This window comes from Zootoca vivipara, chromosome 7 (assembly GCF_965207765.1).
Source record: "Zootoca vivipara chromosome 7, rZooViv2.hap1.1, whole genome shotgun sequence".
In the NCBI taxonomy this organism is placed as follows: Eukaryota; Metazoa; Chordata; class Lepidosauria; order Squamata; family Lacertidae; genus Zootoca; species Zootoca vivipara.
The window spans coordinates 63,123,218-63,143,829 of NC_142590.1; the positions used below are offsets into that span (position 1 = coordinate 63,123,218).

Genomic DNA, 20,612 nt, shown 5'->3' on the forward strand with positions numbered 1-20,612 from the left:
TTGGAAAATCCAGATGCCAGGCAGCACTCCTAGGGACCTGAAACTTTCTGACGGGCCCTTCTGGGCCATGACCATTCTTAAAGGAATCTTCATGCATTACATTGCTTAGGTGATTGCATTAAGTTTTTAAGTGTTTCTTAAATACGTTACAAACAGGTGTTTGAAAATACAGTATGTATATCATATACAGATGCTAATCAGAGAGCCAAGATTGGCCACACTTCTTTTTTGAGGGTACAGTTGGAGGCAAGCTGAGCTTTCTTACTGTGCAATGTGTGAAAGTGTCCATGCTTTGCAACAAACAGCTATCATCAAGCCTGCAACAGGAGCCTTTCCAGACTGATTTTATTCTGCTCTGTCTTGCCATCCAGATAGCAATCACTGAATGATATCATTCTACTCATTGTCTTCTAATTGTTGGAACTAATTTCTTCAAATTAAATTGCAGTGCACGGATCGAACAGTGAGCATTAATCTCCTAACACTGCGAGCTTTATCAGCATCCATGAAATAGCCCCCTAAGAGCCCTAACAGGCAAAAAAAGAAAAATCTTTCAAAAAATACTTCTCAAGTCTTGCTATTAGGGATTGATGTCAGGGCTTGATAAAAATGAAGTAATTGTATTTGCGGTGAGGGGAGGGGGTCCTTTAGAAAATTACTGGATCTGTCTTTATTCTTTGTCTTTCATTAGACACATTAGCCAGTCATAATTTGGCTTTTACTTTCACGTCTATCACAATGTCCTTTTTGTGTTGTTAGTAAAGTGGGAGATTAATAAAATAGAGAACAGAAATTTCCCTATATTTTTGTTGTTGTTCAAGTTACTTCAGCAAGCCAGTGCTTTGCTGGGGTTCATGTACAGTGTTAATCACCAGTGCGTGAATTCGTGTGTTATTACTTGTAGAAGTAGATCTTCCCATGCACATTCTTAGCACACACCCCAGTGTTTCAAATTAATAACAAATTAAGGATGTTGTAAGTGGATTAGTCCTATGATGTGCATTCCAATGCCCTCTTTAAAATTTTAAGGAATCATCATGTCCCTTAGTGCTTTTGCATTCCATCTCTTCAGAAGTAAGGCTACTTTTGCTTGATACACAAATTGCCTTGGTGACATGGAGATTCGGCTGCTGGCCTCTGCATGGAAAGGGGTAGCTTAACTCCTATAGCCTATGCTCTGGCTATATGTATCTAGGTTAGAGTACTGCCTTTGAAGATGGTTTGGAAACTGCATAGAGAAATGGGAAGGATTGAATAAATGGGAAGGAAACTGGCAGAAGCAGTAAATCAGGGATGGGGAAGGCTTTTTCGTTCCACCAGCCAGATCCTTATCAGGACTGGCCAAGCAGGCCAAATTTGGCAGGTGGGCGAGGCTGTGCAGCTGTCAATCACAGGGCATCACAATGACATCATGAGCAGATGTTTATTCTTTTTACAGATGGAATACAAACAAAGCAAGTTATTTACCGGTAATCTGGAGTTTTAGTTTTAAGCAGCCACGTTGCAATAAATTTTCATCCGATTTCACCTTAATGATCATATTGGCAATAGCTAAGTTTGCCAAAGGAGGATGAAATTCAAAATTACACTGAGATGCACAGTGATCTGGAAGTAACAGTGATCCAAGATAGTCAGCAAGATGATGCAGCCAAATAAACATCTCCAGCATTTCTTGATGTATAGAAAGAGTTGTCTCCAGATAATACTTATCTGCAAAGTTTTTTTCTCCTGAACATGTTCTCTCTGAGATGGCTTGTTGTATACATCACCATCATTTACAAATGGCATTTCTTCACATTTCCAGATGTGCTTATTGACTCACAGAAATATGCATTTGCCTTTAAATTTTTAGGTGAAATGTGACTTTTTGTTTTTGGAGGAAGCTGGCACTTTTTAGGACCTTCCACAAAGAAACTCAAAGCAATAATGAACAGTAGCTGTAAAGTAAGTATTTCCATCTAGGAGAGCAAATTTAATAATGTGCTGGCAATTTGCTCTTGCCCTATAGAGACCTGATTATGGACCTCCTCTATGTTCTTTGGACTGCATTATCCTGGATATGCCAAATAAATTTACTTGACCTACATGGAATCTAAGGCATTTGAGGATGTGATTGAATGCATTCAGTGAGAGCCTGTGGGAAGTGGGTGGATTACTGCATACGTATTTAATTGAATGTAAAGTCTCGCCAGCTTCCTCACTGGGGTGAACAATGGCCAAAAGTTGTTATTATTACATGAATCCATCAATGAAATTTTAGGTCAAAATAGACAATATATTTTGAAAAGCTGTTTGTCCGTTCATTATGTTTACAATATGCCTGTGTATACTCTTTGAAGAGCAATTGCATTCAAATCCCCGCAACGGGGTGAACTCCTGTTGTTCGGTCCCTGCTCCTGCCATCCTAGCAGTTCGAAAGCACGTCAAAGTGCAAGTAGATAAATAGGTACCACTCCGGCGGGAAGGTAAATGGTGTTTCTGTGTGCTGCTCTGGCCCGCCAGACCCGGAAGCTGTACGCTGGCTCCCTTGGCCAATAAAGCGGGATGAGCACCACAACCCCAGAGTTGTCCGTGACTGGACCTAATGGTCAGGGGTCCCCTTTCCCTTTAAATCAAAGCAAATGGCACTGCATCTGCTGCAGCGTTTTTAGTGGCAAATGATGTGAGAATGAATGTTGACGGGACAGCAATGAAAAGCAGGTTTTGAGGCAGAGATGGGGAACCAGTTGTTGTTAGGCTACAAGTCTCATCATCCCTGACCATAGACCATGATGGCTAGGGCTAATGAGAGATGGAGCCCAACAACACCCACGGAGCTACATTTCCCAGAACTTGTAACAAACTACAGTTCCCATGATTCATTCAGGGAGTGCTTCAGTAACTAACACAGGAATCCATCCTTATTTTAATAATTTATTATTAGGATGGGTAAAGGCTCTGGGGGAATAAAAGATGAGCTTTCCATATTTTGTTAAGGCACTCGCAAAATTTTGCAGATTGCTTTGTGAATGGCTTGTTGGGATTTTGTTGTTATTGATATTGTTGTTTTAAGGGGTGTTTTCCCTCTAGAATTCCTGTTGCCTAATAAGAGGACCCCCGAGAAGAAACTTGCTTCTTTTGTAAAGCTCAAATCTACAGGTATCATAATTGTGTGCTGGTCTTCTTTAAATAGTAACACGCCCATGCTGTTTCATAAGACAGAAAACCAGCCTTAACATATAAGTAATCAAGAAAGTTATACAAAATAGAGCCAGTGCAATTTTTTTTAGAAAAAGAGATGGCAGAACTCATCATGAATGCCTCCCTTGTTCTCTTATAACAGGCTTCCTCAAACTCAGCCCTCCAGATGTTTTGAGACTATAATTCCCATCATCCCTGACCACTGCTCCTGCTAGCTGAAAACATGGAAAACATCTGGAGGGCCAAGGTTGAGGAAGCCTCTCTTATAATGACAATAGCTCCCACCTGTGAGGTGTCAGAACTGAGTTCCGGTGAGTTCCACCTGGGGGAAAAGCCCTAAACAGAGCCAATGCTTTAAATGTAAAGGTCAGTGCCTGTAGTCCCATGAAACCACCTTGGATTCACACTGATTTCATTTGGGCCTCATGCATAACTGTGGTCTGGACTTCAGCCACTGACTTCCACTTTGTGCACATAAACATGTATACTTGTAAGGGACAACATCTCTATTGTTCCTATTTAATTGCTACTGGCTTATATGAAATTTTCCATTTTTGAAAGATTCAGGAACATGCTACTCTAGGGCATTCTCGAGCCATTATTTTTAGAAAATATATTCTGGCTACCATAGTACTTTTAAAATATAATGGTGGGCAGAATATATTTTCGTGAGCGATTGGGATCGGAACCACCTGCAGAAACAATATTTTTCAAGAAGCTACCCTTAAAAAACCATCTAGCCTATATATCTTATGGGAATCTACTAAGTTTAGGAGAAAGCAGTGGCAGAGCTTCATGCTCTGGCACCGGGGGGCAGAGAGCAGATGGGGTGGGGCTGGTGCGTGTCCCAGGGGTGTGGCGTGCCGCAGGTCCTGCAGGCATGGTGCCCGGGGGGGGGGGGTCAGCCGCAATGGCACCCCACTGGGATCGCACTGCCAGGGGCGGTGCGCTCTCCCCACACTTCTCTTCCTCCGCCAGTGGGAGAAAGATGGGACACAGCCTCTAGGAGAGATCTCTTTCCTGATGGAAGAACCTTGTCCCCCAGCAGATCCCGATGGTAATCTTGTGTCGTCATTTATAATGTGCATCGTGGTATGGAGTCGATCCCAAGGAGAGAAAACAGCACAATGAGTAAACCAATAGTTAAAATGGTAGTTGGATGCTTACAGAGCTCTTAGCATTGTCTCATTCTGTGCAATAAGACTACAGTATGCCCTTGCTGAGGCCCTGAGATTGACTTCTCAAGTTGGATATCTTGACGTTTAACAGGGGGAAGCAGGACTCGCAGTGCAGTACCATGCATGTCTGTTCAGAAGTCCCATTGTGTTTGGCTGCGCTTATCCTCAGACAGAGTCTGTGTATGATTGTAACCTAAATGATTTCTTCCCCTCATCTAGATATATCACCATTTCAACACTGAACTCTGTTCCCAGTTGATCACTTAAAATTTATTTTAGTTTATGTGCATTGAAGTATTTAATGCGTTTATTTTAGATGTAGAGAGAGAAAAAACATGATAAATCGTAGGCAACATTGTAGGAAATAATCTTGAACTCTGAGACACCGCCCCCCTGCCTCCACTGGATCTTGGCAGGATCCTTTGACAGCTGCAATAATAAATGCATGGTTTCCTTTGCATAAAACGAAATTGGATGGATTCAAAATATCTTGTGCCCCGTAGCAGTATTGGACAGTTAGCATCTGCCCACACCTTTCAATAGTTGCTAGCAAAATGTGAAGGTGTCAATCTGGGCATCCTTTCTCTTTCCTCCCTGGCGAATTCTAGAAAGTTCCTCCAAACACTAGGAAATGAGCCAGAAACATCAGGAAGTGAGAGAAATGTGGGAAGTAGGATCCTAGATGGTGGCCTTTCCAAACCTCCTACATATTTAGTTATATGCTTCCTGTTTGGCCAAGGAATAAGTGGTGGAGGCTGGTCCATATGGGCAAATGGGCACTGCCCAACCATCCTTAGTCTGCCCTCAATGTGCCACCACAGGCCTGTTTCCTTACAACCCGTTCAGAGAGTGGCATTGCCTGTCAGCTTCCTCCTCTTAGTCTCAGTGTTGTGCCTTGATAGGACTCAGCAGGGAGGAGGAGGTTGGAAACAAAACTAGAATTAGTTGACTCTGCCAGCCATTGGCTCTAGCTCCACCTTCTGTTGAACTCATTGTCTCCTTCCCCGTCAGTTGTTGTTTAGTCATTTAGTCGTGTCCGACTCTTTGTGACCCCATGGACCTGAGCACATCAGGCACTCCTGTCTTCCACTGCCTCCCACAGTTTGGCCAGACTCGTGTTGGTAGCTTTGAGAACACTGTCCAACCATCTCGTCCTCTGTCGTCCCCTTCTCCTAGTGCCCTCAATCTTTCCCAACATCAGGGTCTTTTCCAGGGAGTCTTCTCTTCTCATGAGGTGGCCAAAGTATTGGAGCCTCAGCTTCAGGATCCCATCAGTAGCAATGGCCATAAGACAGGATGCATGCATGACACAAACTCACACAAATCAAGCCACATGGGAGGGGACAGCTCCAGTAGCTACCAGTCTGTTTCTAGGCACAATTCAAAGGGATGGCTATGGCTTATAAAGCCCCTCTGCCATGGACTGGTTGGACGCAGAGGAATGGTGGGAAGAACCAGCTGGGGGAAGATGCCTCAGAGCCCGGGCACTGGTGGTGGGATTACAATAAGTGGTCAGAGGGAGAAGACTGGGAGGAGGAGGTATCAGAGGCATAGCTGTCAAGTTCTCCCTTTTTTAAAGGGAAATTCCCTTATGCTGAATAGGCTTCCTCGTGAGAAAAGGGAAAACTTGACAGCTATGATCAGAGGCTGAAGAGGTAACGGACTTATTCTGACAGGTTTCTGTTATATGTGGCAGATAAATGCTTTCATGCTTGGACCTAGCTGCTGTTCCCGTCTCCATGGTTGGTTGTTGTATATATTACTGGAGTGTTTGTTTTTTATTCACTTTTTGAATGTAGTAGCTGCCCTGAGGGGTGCTTTTACTCCGAAGGGTGGAATATGAAAGTATTATTAAGATAAAACAAAACAATGCCAAATATAGAACAAAAAAATTAAAATGTTTTCCAAAAAGACTACCCACTCTTCTCTCCCCCCACCCCATTTTCCCAATAATAGGGAGTTGCCTTAGATGAAGTCCTGAGCAAGCCCCCCCCCCCCTGAACTCTGTTGCGGAGGCTGAGTGGTGAGGGGTGCATCCAGTTTCCAGTTGCAGAGCTTGCCAGATGGACTGCTAAAAAAATCTCCCTCCCAGTAAGAGGCAGAGGTGACCACACTCGTTATTTAAAAACATTTCATTGATGCTTTCAAGAAATGGACGCAAGCAAAATAGTAGGAATTGCCCGAGAGAATGCTTCCCCCTCATTTTCCTTCTTCTCTTCAAGTAGCTGGAGTTGAAAACACACAAACACCCTAGAATGGTTCTAAATGAGAACTGGAGTTATTCATTTTGGTATGAGCTTTCGTGTGCATGCACACTTCTTCAGATACACTGAAATAGAAGTCCCCAGAAGGGTGGGGAGGGGTATCACTCAGAAGGGTGGTGGAAATGGGTGATTGACTGACCAATAGCTGTTGACGACTGTAAACGACTGCAAATGGTCTTGCATGGAAAAGCAAGGGGTGAGATGGCTGAAGATCGCTTTATCCTGTAAAAAAAAAAAGATTGCTTTTTCATGCAAGACCATTTGCAGTCGTTTACAGTCGTCGACAGCTATCAGTCAGTCAATCACCCACCCATACCCCTCCCCACCCTTTTTCTACATATAAGCGTCTGGGGACTTCTATTTCAATGTATCTGAAGAAGTGTGCATGCACACAAAAGCTCGTAACAAAATAAAAAACTGAGTTGGTCTTTAAGGTGCTGCTGGAAGGATTTTTTTTTATTTTGTTTCGACTACGTCAGACCAACATGGCTACCTACCTGTAACTGTAGTTATTCAGAAGCCTTAAGCCTTGACCTATTTTTTCCCCATTTGATCAATGCTTCTACCTGCCACCCCACTTAGGCTGCAATCCTGTACTAAGGTTACCAGACACCCCCATTCCCCGGGGACAGTCCCAGGATTTACAAATCGGTCCCTGTACAAAATCCATTGAAGTTGAAAAAAATATGGTAACCTTATCCTACCAATTTAAGCCATTGGTCCACGCAGCTCAGTGCTGCCAACAAAGACTGGCAGTGGCTGTCCAGGGTTTTAGGCAGGAGTCTCTCTTGGTCCTGCCTGGAGATGCTGGGGATTGAAGCTGGGGTCTTCTGCCTGCAAAATCTCTCCCCACTTCTTGAAGAATGATAGAATTTCAGCATGGCCTCTCTCTCCCGAGGGAGCCTCAGGACACCTTTGTTCACAGTTGCACACAGGTGCCTGACAGATGCTCCCCTATGGTCAATAGCAGATGGTGTGGTGGGGCAGCAGTGTTCACCTGACCTCCTGACAGCTGAGTCACTGCTGCTTACTCGGAAGGAGAGGGGCAAGGTGGTGGGGAGGCCTGCACAGTGCAAACACAGCGACAGAGCCAATATGGTACTCCTGGTGGTGTGTTTGCACCACTCTAAGCTCCCTGCCACTTTGGCCCTCTCCCTCCTTCTTGGAAAGCAGCAGTGACAACTGTCGGGAGACCAAGTAAGTGCCACCATGACATTCACTACTGCCTGTTGCCCTATACCATTTAGTCACAGTGTATGCGTCCTTCTCACAAGATTGTCACTCTCTCTTCCAGTGTGGTGGCAGATGGTTGAAGTTTACCACTGCAGAGAACCATTCCATCTCTCTGTGTGTGTGTTTATGTGGGTGCCTAGGACCTCACAATGAAAGCATCTAAAATTGATGTGGCCATTATCTAATCGAAATGCAATAGATATCTGGCATCCACATGGGAATTTTATTTCTCCAGCTTTTAAAAAATCATTTTAAACAAAACAATGCCAAGCTTGTCTTATAAAACATCTGTGGTAATTTTCGGGTGTGTGCAAAAAGGTCTTTCTACATAACTTTTTTTAGGAGCTTAAGGACTGAATTACTAGGGTTGTGTGAAGCATTAGGACAGAATCCAGCTATGCCTCAAAGAGAAACTTTAGGAGCACATGCCAAGACACGCTTGAAGAGCAACATCTGGAAACTTTTCCGAAGGAGAGGTGAGCCTGTTAGGATCTCCCTACTCTCTTGCAATTTCCATTCCCCATTATCCCTTCTGCATCTCAAGATGTCTGATAAACATCTTTACCACCCATAAGGACAATAAAGGCTTATTGTGAAACAGAGGGAGGAGGTTTATTTATCTGGGTATTTACAAACCACCAACTCGCAAGAAAAATATTGTGGCAGTGCACAGCAAAAAGGCAATAAAAACCTAAAACGCAAGCCCAAATTAACTTGGCAAAACAAAAATGTTTTCAGCAGATGAAACATCAGAATTGGAGGTACCTGTCTGATTTCAATAGGAACAGCATTCCAAAACACTGGTGCCGCTATGCTGAAAGCCATGGTTCGAATAGAAGCTAAATGAATCTGACGATTGAAACTAGGTGTGTGCTTTTGCTTTGAATGAAGCCCAGATCCAGAACTGAAGTGATCTGGGCTATGGCCAAGGTGAAGCAAGGTGTCTCAGGAGTGGCTCAAATTGAATCGGCCCCTTCCTGAAGCCCTGCGTCCACCTTGGAGGCTTAGAATGTCTGTTAAAATGGGTCAGATTTGGCAGCCACAATGCTCTGAAATCTTATTGGAGCGTAAGTGCAATGGAAGTCTGAGGGATCTTCTTTGATGTAGCCATACGTAGGATCAAAGCCCATATATTCTCTGAATGCATTGTTTCTCAGTTTAATTACTCAGAGGACTCCTAGAATCAGCAGCTAAAATAACTTTGCCTCGCACTGCCACATTTTCTATTGGGAAAGTGTTGCATTTTCTGGTACAAAAAAATAAAAGGGTGCTCTCTAAATATCACTTTGATTTGTTAAATATTTGTCTGAAAAAAAATGGGCTGGCCTAAAATGACAAAAGGCCTTCATGCGGATGGTGAAACCAAGATTTCAAGAGACCTGAACAGAATCCACACGAGGGAGCACTTGAGTCAGATCAGTGCAGTATAGCTGCAGAAAGGTACCATACAGAGGCCATCATTGAGAAAATACAAGAGGATAGACTATAGGCAGATCCCATTGCTTAGCAGAAGTGCAATGGGTACATGGATCACAAAAGGACACGGGTTACACACCAGTTTCTTTGTTTAATGAAAAGATGCTGCATAGTAACAAGGATTGCCCAATCTGCCTGAGATTCCTTAAGGGGAATGAACAGAACAGGTCATTTAATACATAAACATCTCTTTCATGCAGCAGGAAAAAGGTCGTCCTTAAACATCTTTTGCTGTTGACTTTTTCATTGGAGAAACCATTATTACTACATGACATTACAGGAATGCACTAGGTTTAAACTACACCCCCTTCACCAGTGGCACGATGCTGACAGGGCAACCTGTTGTGGGTACCATGAAAACGGAAGCATATCTCAGTCTCCCGCAGCCTCCAGATGCTTGTACTACCAGCTCATGTGAACTGAAGTTCAAAACAATGGGAGACCACCAATTTGGGGAAGGCTGGTATATGTGATATTACATATGCAGCAGTCATATGTCAAAACAGAACTGATTACTGAGGACTGGAACGTCACTATGAACAACTACCCATATTTGAATTGGCACCTTGTAAAGCCAAATTGAAATCCAAAGGGTAGTATTCAACTAAATCTTACTTAGAGTAGACCCAATGAAATTAATGGACATGACTAAGGCAGGCCTATTAATTTCAGTGGGTGTACTCAATGGGTAAAACTTTACTGACCACACCCAATATTTTTATAGGCAACGTTTTACACTGGGATCGAGAGTCCAGTTTTTACGTACTGAAACAGACTCCCACAAGCCGAATGACAATTCTCCTTGCCCAAGACACTCATGAAAGCAAATGCAAAGGTACTGTTTTATTGTGAAGATTGTTATATTTTTAACTACCTCAAGGGGTCTTTTTCATCACAGCATAAAATAAATAGATAAATAAATAAATAAATAAATAAATAAATAAATAAAAGCAGGGTCCATTTTGTATGCAGATGCACAATTCTTGGAGGGTATACATCAAATCAAGCTCGTTAACGTGTGGAAAACTGTGCATTTGCAACTAGAAATGTGTGAGCAAGTATTTATTCTCCCCACTCATGCTTCCATGGAACCCAGTTTAAAATCTTAGACCTACTCCAGCAAGCAATACAGACAACTCTCAACTTTTGCAGGAATTTTGGGGTTAGCACATATAGCCAAAATTGTGTAGAGTCAAAACACATCAGCTGCAATGACAGGTGGCATTGCCAAAGTCCCCCCCCCCAAATGTGTGCCCCCTTTTCATTTTTTTAATTCAAAATTTGCCAAGTGCATAAAGCTGAATGGCTGCAAGTTAAATGCATGTAAGTTGCAAGTTACCTGTATCTTGTACCTCTGGATCAAATGAAGAGATTACAAGCATCTCCTTCCTTGCTTAGATTAACCACAGTTTCTTTTGACTTCTGGACCAGGGACTTGGGTTACCTTTAACAATGGTTTATTGGAACAAACCCTACTTTAAACAAAGTTTGTTACTGTTGACATAACAAAACTTTTGTTACTTGTTTGGTGCAAAGTTAAGTCGTCTTAAAGTCCCCAAAGGAAGTGCTTCTGAGAGTTCATGATGTAATAGGTCCCTTTGCTAAATGCATTTCATTTATGATATCTTTTAATGATCAGAGCCAGAGCCTTCTCTTTGAAAGATTAGAATAATTCACTGTCAGCTGAGAGATCTACACTGGCTCCCAGTACGTTTCCGAGCACAATTCAAAGTGTTGGTGCTGACCTTTAAAGCCCTACACGGCCTCGGTCCTGTATACCTGAAGGAGCGTCTCCACCCCCACCATTCAGCCCGGATACTGAGATCCAGCACCGAGAGCCTTCTGGCGGTTCCCTCATTGCGAGAAGTGAGGTTACAGGGAACCAGACAGAGGGCCTTCTCGGTAGTGGCACCCGTCCTGTGGAACGCCCTCCCAGCAGATGTCAAGGCAATAAGTAACTATTTTACTTTTAGAAGACAACTGAAGGCGGCCCTGTTTAGGGAAATTTTTAATGTTTAATGCTGTACTGTTTTAATATTCGGTTGGAAGCCGCCCAGAGTGGCTGGAGAAACCCAGCCAGATGGGCGGGGTATAAATAATAAATTATTATTATTATTATTATTATTATTATTATTATTATTATTATTATTATTATTTTGCAATAGTGAAAGTTCAACAACAAAATAATGCCCCGTTCTTCACAGTTAAACTAGACGTTCGCCTGGCAGATTACAAGACACAGCAGAATTTGCTGCTATTTTTAGCTTCTGGAAAGATACAAAGAAGCTTAAGGTTGTTGTTTTTTTGGACTTCCCACAGCTCACATTTAAATTACGGGGCAACGCTCACTGCTTGGTGAGTGAAATATAGTTTGAGACGAAGGGTGGGGAACTTGTCTGTGGCTGTCCAGATATCACTGGACTCCAGCTCCCATCAGCTCCAACCAACATGGCCGATGCCCAAGGATGATGGGAGACGTAGCCAAGCAGCATCTTGGGGTTCACAAGTTCATACCTGTTTCAGATGATGGGGAAGACAAAGGGCTTCCACCTTATGGGCTAGAATAAGATTGGGATGCAAGGCCAGTGGCTTCTTTCAACTGAGCTTGCTTTCTAAGGGGGAAAAACAAGCAAAACAAACTAGAAAGGGCAAGTGCAACAAGTTTTAAGCTACAGGTCTCAGGGTTTGCACTGGCTAACAGAAATCACCTGCTCAGCTAACCAGCAGCTGCTGCTCCCTCCCCGACTGCAAACCTTCCATGAGATCTAGCTGAGCATCTTGTGTCGATCAAACACCGTCTTCCGCTGCTCCTGCACCTGACGCTTCCACCGTTGCTGGGCTCCCTCCACTCTCTCCAACACTGTGTTTGCCCGGGTGGCGGCCGAAGGGCGTATTGCTGCCAGTGAATGGGCGTCCTGCAACACCGAAAGAATAAATGCCTCAAGGATCTACAAAGGGGCAATGCATTTCAGAAGAATGGCAACAATGCTCAACAGTGACACCTGAAGCAGGCTCCCCCAACTTCCAGTCCCCAGATGTTGTTGGACTACAGCTCCCATCATCCCTCACTACGCTAGCTGGGGCCAATAGGGTTTGTAGTTCAATAACATCTGGAGACCCAAAATTGGGGGAGTCTGATTGGATTCCTTTTAAGCGTTGACACCTTTTGGCAAGCCTTCATGGAGAAAAACCACCTGGAGGACCTCTGTGGCCAGAAAGATAAAATTTCAATGAAACTTTTCCAGTTTTGCACAGTTGGGAGTGTACGGACCGTGTGCCTGCAGTTTCAGCATTCATCACGCGAAACAGTTATCTGGCACATCATGGAAGTCAAAAAGGTCTGGCCAATGTCTGGGAAAGGATTGCAAGCCACAGTAAGGCGGAGAAGGCCTCTGAGTGTCAGGGAGCAAAGCACTTTTATCTTTGGGGTTTTCAAAGGACTGGATAGAATACTGTCTGTCCTTCGGCGGATGAGTCATAAATGTGATGGAATTTCCCCTCTATTCTGTTGCCCCTTTAGAATGCTGATTAAGTTAGCAGACATTGAGGCTAGGACTCATTCCTCATGCAGTCTACTTTCACCCCGTCTGCTCATTATCAAGAGGAATGCATCATGCTCACCTCGCTTTCCTCTTCATTGTGCAGGGGCTGGGTGTAGGCATCGGGCTTGCGGATGAGGGGGTCAACCACCATCAGAAAGACCATGTAGAGCAGAAGGGCTCCAATCACTGAGAGGTAAATGATGATGATGACCTGCCAAAGGTCAGCAAGGAAGCTGGATGAAGCAATTCTTAAGCCATCATGTTCTGCCAGTCACACAGCCTATATACATCTCTTCAGAATGATTTAGGGAGCATGGTGTGACAGTTCCAAGTTAACCTTCAAGTTAGCAGGAATTAAGCAATCCAGAAGCCAACTCCCAACTAGTGAAAAAACCCCAGCTCCTTTCACTACCACCCCCTTAATGTCAACTGGGTTAATCTAAGGGTTAATCAGAGAACCAGGGACTTTTGATGTGGCCACTGAGGCACAAGCTTGCTCTATGGACTTGCCCAGGACACACTACTCCTGCTATATACTCATGCAAGTATCTCCAGCTATAAATTATTCAAGTTGTGGAGAAAGTGGATAGAGTTCTCTCTCTCTCTCTCTCTCTCTCTCTCTCTCTCTCTCTCTCTCTCTCTCTCTCTCTCTCTCATAATACAAGAACTCGGGGACATCCAGTGATGCTGGAAGATTCGGGGAAAAGTATGGATTCACACATTGCAGTTAAACTACCGGGTATGGAATTTGCTGCCACCAGAGCCAGTGATGGCCACCAACTTGGGCGGCTTCAAAAGAAGATAAGATATATTTGTGGAGGATTAGGCTAGCAACACAGCCATGATGGTTATGTTCTACCTCCACTGTCACAGGCTGTGTAACTCAAAATACCGCTTGCTGGGAATCACAGGTGGGGAGTTGCACTCAGATCCTGCTTACAGATCCTGCCCTTGGCCTCATCCAGCCGGGCTCCTCTTACGTTTGTAAAAGCCACATGAGAAACAGTGGACTAGGCCTTCAGAAATGCAGATATGGTTGGGACAACCATTAGCGCTATGTCCTTCCTGGGTAGACCCTCAACCCTACTCATCCCTGCCTCCAAAATTGCCAATGGCCACAGTTCTGTTCTATACAGTGAGAAGGAGAGGCAGCACAAAGGCTCGTCTTGTCTTGTACCTTGATGGTGGTGGTGCTTCGCTCTTCATATTTGCACTCACACAGCAGGCAATATGCCTCGACATCGTTCCCTGGCACAGGCATCGGCTCCACCACATGCAGGCAGTTGCTGCAATGATGGCAAGAAATGAGCATCAACAGTGGGAATCGAAGCTCTCCTCTGTCACGGGATGCAGCAGGAACGACTGTAGCCTGTGACTCTTCCATTCCCATCAGCCCCAGCTGATTATCAGGGTTAGTTTATTATTTATTTTATTTAGCAAGCGCTATATATGCTGCTTAATGAAAAGCCAACCAGCTCTAAAGCAATTTGCACAAAGTAACGTAACATTTTCCTAAGGAAATACTGATAAAATTGACAGACTTTAAAAGGAAGTAAACATTAACGGGTCGCATCCCACGCTAGTCATGTGCAAAACAGATCCACTGAAATGGAAGGACCGGTGTAATTTAGGTAATTCCAATGGATCTACTCTGAATTGAACTTGGTTGGATGGAACCTAATACAATGAGCAAAATACCGGTAAAATGATTGGTTTAAAAAACAAATATACACAATAAAACTACATGTCTGGGGAGGTTTTCCAAAACAACAACAACAACAACAAAAAGGTTTTACAGGCATTGGTGGTGGTGGGGGGAATAGTATGAAGGCACCGTCCTAGTATGAATAGGCAGGAAGTTCCAGAGAATACACTGATTGCCACAGTAAAAGACTGATTTCTCACAAATCCACAGCAAACATGTGGTACTAGGACTGCAGATCAAAGTGGGTGCCTAGGGGGTAAGGCAATGGGGAAAAGGGATGCGGTTGGCGCTGTGGTCTAAACCACTGAGCCTCTTCGGCTTGCCAATTGAAAGGTTGGTGGTTCGAATCCCAGCAACGGGATGAGCTCCTGTTGCTCCGTCCCAGCTCCTGCCAACCTAGCAGTTCGAAAGCATGCCAATGCAAGTATAAATAAATACCACTGTGGCAGGAAGGTAAACACTGTTTCTGTGCGCTCTGGCTTCTGCCACAGTGTTCCGTTGCACCAGAAGTGGTTTAGTCATGCTGGCCACATGACCCAGAAAACTCTGTGAACAAATGCCTGCTCCCTCGGCCTGAAAGCAAGATGAGCGCTGCAACCCCATAGTCGCCTTTGACTGGACGTAACCGTACAGGGGTCCTTTATCTTTACCTTTAAGGCAATGGGAGTTCAGCTAGACTTGGACAGTGCCATAGGTGGCTATTGGGGATCCCTGTTCACGGCAGTGGAGAACCAGAGTAGTGTTTTCTGAGGTGGCAAAGGACATTCTGAACTTGAGCTCATTGCTTCCAACAAACCTTGCCATCAACATCAGGAAGGGATTGGAAAATGGTTGCAGATGTAAGATAGCAGCCATTTCTTCATTGTTTCTCTACCATATGATTTCAAAATATGAACAGGGAATTGTAGCACTTTAAAGGTAAAGCTAAAGGGGCCCCTGACCATCAGGTCCAGTCGTGTCCGACTCTGGGGTTGCGGTGCTCATCTCGCTCTATAGGCCGAGGGAGCTGGCGTTTGTCCGCGGACAGCTTCCGGGTCATGTGGCCAGCATGACAAAGCTGCTTCTGGTGAACCACAGCAGCGCACGGAAACACCGTTTACCTTCCCGCCGGAGTGGTCCCTATTTATCTACTTGCACTTTGATGTACTTTCGAACTGCTAGGTGGGCAGGAGCTGGGACCGAGCAATGGGAGCTCACCCCATTGCAGGGATTCGAACCGCCGACCTTCTGATCAGCAAGCCCTAGACTCTGTGGTTTAACCCACAGCGCCACCTGGGTCCCTAATTGGGAGGCCCTAATTCTCAGTAAGAAGTGGCTATTTACAAATCCTGACTATTTGCAGTAGCTGGTTTTGAGTCAGAGAGTCTTCTGGAACAGTCCCCTAAGAAATTATGTTGTACAGTTATTGCAAAGATCTTTTGCTATGCAGTTAGAGGATGTGAAACTTCAGTTGGAGATTGACTCACCAGTCCTTCTGGGACACATTCTTCTTGTAAATCTGTCCACTGATATTCCTATATGGGGGACAGACACACTTGCAGCGGATGTCCTCAAAGCTCTAAAGAAGCAAAGTAAGATAGGAATGGAATAAAGAGTATTTGGCAACACATCCCGCCCCACCAGAGAATGAGATTTGCAGCAGGGTCACCACTTGACTTCACTAGTGAGCTTTCTCTCCTGTCTGATAACTGGAATATGAGAGGTCCCAACCACACTGATATCCCGCCAGATCTCGAAGACATGCCTGTTTCATTCCCCTGAATTTGAACTTCTTAATCCAATTGTTTTAATTGCTTTTTATAGTTCACTGTTTAATTCTCATACTATTTAATGTGCTTGCTTTATTGTATATTTTAAATATAGGTTACAGGTAGGTAGCCGTGTTGGTCTGAGTCGAAACAAAATTAAAAAATTCCTTCAGTAGCACCTTAAAGACCAACTAAGTTTTTATTTTGGTATGAGCTTTCGTGTGCATGCACACTTCTTCAGAAGTGGTATCTGAAGAAGTGTGCATGCACACGAAAGCTCATACCAAAGTAAAAACTTAGTTGGTCTTTAAGGTGCTACTGAAGGAATTTTTTTAATATAAGTGTTTTTAATATTTTGATGGAATAGTTTTATTGTGCATTTTAATTATGTATGAATTTTGTAATTGATTTTATGCTTATAAACCACTTAGAAGCCACTATGGAATATAAGCAGTATTCAAATCCAATAATAATCGTAAATAATGCAAATTATCTTTTGGTAAAAAAAAAAAATCCTAATAGCCGGATGGAAGTCAAAATGTCAAAAATTCTGATAGAAAGCGGTTCTTAGTTAACTTAGTTAACCAAAATACAATTAAGACAGCAGCCAACAAAAATCAAAGTATTACTGCATGGTTATACGGATGTTTGTTCAAAAGCACTGTTGAGCTCAATGGGGCTTACTCCCAAATAAAAATATCCTGAACCTCAGCTTCACATATGGTATTATCATCAATCAAGTTAACCTAACCTTGCACATTCAAAATGGGTAAAGCAACATTTTTGGGAGGATGAACTCACATAGGTGTAAGAGATGCACATGCAAAGTCTCTACTACCAAAGCCAATGGGACTCTCAACTTAGCCTGGAAGGCTGTGCAATTATTTCTCTATGCAATGTCTCTTTCATTTCTCACTTGCATTGTGTGCTTTCACCACCGCCACCCCCTTCACCTTGCTGGTCTCTGATGGTGGTATTACAATACACCAAACAACAGCTGCAAGGAACACGAATTTCATGATTTCCTCAGAAATGCCGCATAAGCATTGCAGGAACCTGAAACGAAAAGGAAGAAGTTAAGTCAGCAAACTCTTTCTGAAGTTCCACATGTAACTCCTAGAAGAGGCTGCATCTCACTGACACAAAGTGCCAGAATGTAGAATGTCCGAGATGGGAGAGTCCCTTTCCTCGAACCCTAGAGAGACATTGCCCGTCAGTAGACAGCACAGGGCGAAATGGACCAGTGGTTTGATTCAGTACAAGGCCTCTTCCTTTGTCCCTGCTTTTCTGCTTAATTGTCAGTGTACCAAGGACCATAGAAATGCCTCCTCCTTATATTTTAGCTCCATCCCCCTCAGGCTAGGTGCAGATGTGGGGACCAGGCCTATAAACAGAAAGTTGCATAAAATTCAGCAATAGGAAAGTCAACTTGGGTTTGCTCCCAGGTGAGAGATTGGGGGAGCTACAGGCAGGGGAGGAAAATGACATTTAACTTGACATCAAAATAACAGGTGGACAGCCTGGGAGCACCTACAGTGAAAGCACGAATGAAATTCACAAACACACATCCATTTTGTGACTTTGCTCATTCATATTGTTTTGCTGATTTATATTGTTTTCCTTGTATTTATTGTACAATGGGAGTCGTAGTTCAAAACATTCAGAGGGCATAAGGTTGGTAAAGCGTGGATTAAAGTATATGGAGCTCATTCGTCTACCAAAAAACAATCTTAAGTAATTATTTTGAAGTACAGCAAGCCCACAACTTATGTGGGGGTTACGTTCTGGAGATCAGGCCTAAGACCAAAATTACATATAGTCAAAACATATTGTATTCAATGGCAGGTGGGATTGCCAAAGTCATTTTTCCCAGAACCTTTGCACCCCTTCTAAATTATGTTTTGGTTTTGTTTTGTTTTGCCATGCATGTAAAATCGTTTTGCCATGCATGTAAAATCGTGCATGTGCACGATTTTGTAAAAGAAATTGCATAACCTGCAGGCTTACAGTATATGAAATTATGAATATTGAAAGTGGGGAATTCTTATGCTGAAAGTGAGGAATTCATAGTAGTACACAAATGAGTCTTCACCTGTGATGCCAGACCATGGTTGAGATGAGTCCTGGGCTTCTAGGAACCCAGTTTGCAGGGCAAATGTAAATGACAGATTGCTAGTTTAGTATATTCCATGGCAAACATTTTTGTTACAAACCAGATTTCCCACTATTTAAACTGGTTTAGGGAAAGGTAAGGCCAAGGTTCACTCATATCACATTGAAACATAGAATCATAGAATTGTAGCGTTGGAAGGGACCATGAGGATCATCTAGTCCAACCCCTGCAATGCAGGGAATCTTTTGCCAAAATGGGGTTCGAACCCATGACCCTCAGATTCAGAGTCTCATGCTCCTGAATTGGACCCTGCTTGTAATTCCCATGTAAAATTCAGCAGAACAATATGTGATGATCGCTACCACTGACTCAGGTAGCTTTTTTTTTTTTTAAGACTTCACAGAAGATTGTGCCGTCAAGGGCTATTGCAGGTGACAGCTGAATAGAACCTCCACCTTCAGACATCGTATACCTCTGGGGCAGAGGTCAAACAAAAGAAAACGTATGACTAAGCAGAGATACATTTCCATATGCCCTCCCGAAGGAATGCAATGAAAAGCGATCAATCTGCAGCATCCTGCCTGCAGATAATATTCTCTCCAGCAATTAAAACCCATTCATTGAGCGTTTTCGCACATTCACTCTCAGCATAGAGAAAACCGACCAGTTTGCAGAAATTTGGCTCCCCCCAAATTTAGCGACTGGAGGATGCAAACGAAGCCACGAAGCTCTCCCCCATCCCGCTTGCCCCCCATAACTGGGGCGAGGAATTATTCGCTATGCAATATAATACCCACCGAAGCTGCAGCAGCTCCTAGAGGCAGAAGAATCCACACTAATCTCCACTGGTATTTTTTCTCCCTGCCGACATCATCCTAACAGACACTGCTCGCAACCAACCAAAAGCCTTGTCCCAGACGACGCGTTGAGGGATCGTTGATAATTTCCTACCCTTGGATTCACAAGAAAAAGAAAAGGGGAGGGGGAGGCGCTCTTGTGGATTAAAAGATTCCACAGCTAACATACACGCAAGGCGACTGCACGTTTGCACGCATTTGCCTACGAATTCGAAAGGCCGGAAAAGATGGCTGGCTTCTGTTTCAATTTTGCAGATTGCAGATTGCAGATTGACCCTGCAGTTTTGGAAAGCCATGTCTGTCTACTCTGCCTCAGTTGCTGTTAACAACAACGACACAGTATCAATATGCATGGCAATTGACAGAGTAGTTTTAGCACCCCCACCCCCCCAAAAAAACCCAGGTCCTGACAATTTATAGTCTAGGAAGGGGGAAACAGCAGGGCAGAAGAAGGAAAGAGACTCACAGCACAAAGAGATTAAGTAGCCTACGCAAACACAGTTCCATAATTTCCCGCAGCCTAAAGAAACAGTGCCTTTGAACATGTACAGAGCTCACTGCACTTGTGTAACGGGAATCACCACCCCCTCTGCTTTTAACGATATGAAGGAATCTCCCTCTAACCGAGGATATATGGAGAGTAGAAAAACGGGCTATTTACAACCCACTGCAGAAAAGTCTAATGCGATGATAATTTTTTTAAGTGCTGGGTTTCTTTCGCCCCACAGGAACCGAAACTTTCCTCTTCTTCTATCAAGCCCTGTTCCTCCTCCTTTTGAAGCAGCCTCTTAGAGTCTAGTTAGCTCAGTTGGCAAGAGCACGAGACTCTTTAATTTCAGCGTTGTAGGTGCGAGCCCCACGTTGGGCAAAATATTTTTGCATTACATGGAGATCGACTAGATGGCACTAGTCAACTCTATGGTTCTAGTCTAGTCGAACGGGATAGGGAACCTGTGGCCCTTCAGATGTTGTTGGATACGAGCACTCCCATCCATCAGCACCAGCCAGCATAGCCAGTGGTGGGAGCGGCACATGTCAAAGCGCCGCATTGAAGGCAACGCACCACGCCAGGGGGCGCAAACTTACGCACCCTTCCATGGGCTGGTAGGTCTTCCTTCTGAGTAAGCAGCGGCACACTTGGCTCCGCGAGTTTTGCAGCTGGCCATAGCTGCCAAGTTTTCCCTTTTTTCGCGAGGAAGCCTATTCAGCATAAGGGAAAATCCCTTAAAAAAAGGGATAACTTGGCAGCTATGCAGCTGGCCAGGGAGCGGATGCCGCGCGTTTTAACGCAGCTCAGCTTGCTCGAGGAGCAAAGT

The 20,612-nt window shown here is 44.0% G+C and overlaps 1 protein-coding gene across 3 annotated transcripts; it reads right to left on the minus strand.

Annotated features, from left to right (window-relative positions):
* Positions 1–9,402: 9,402 nt before the first annotated feature.
* TMEM9 (transmembrane protein 9) lies at positions 9,403–20,581 on the minus strand. Of its 3 annotated transcripts, XM_035124270.3 has the most exons (7): positions 20,387–20,581; positions 19,237–19,391; positions 17,280–17,382; positions 16,045–16,136; positions 14,051–14,159; positions 12,953–13,084; positions 9,403–12,246 (listed from the first exon to the last, which is right to left on the minus strand). In XM_035124270.3, the coding sequence occupies exons 3-7, from the start codon at positions 17,343–17,345 to the stop codon at positions 12,097–12,099; spliced, it is 549 nt and encodes a 182-aa protein (XP_034980161.1). In that variant the 5' UTR covers positions 17,346–17,382; positions 19,237–19,391; positions 20,387–20,581; the 3' UTR covers positions 9,403–12,096. The 3 variants fall into 3 exon arrangements, with proteins under 3 accessions (XP_034980161.1, XP_088530563.1, XP_088530564.1); XM_088674437.1 differs by lacking the exon at positions 19,237–19,391 and having other exon boundaries at positions 20,387–20,410; XM_088674438.1 differs by lacking the exon at positions 20,387–20,581 and having other exon boundaries at positions 11,208–12,246; positions 17,243–17,382; positions 19,237–19,316.
* Between the last annotated feature and the right edge of the window lie 31 nt (positions 20,582–20,612).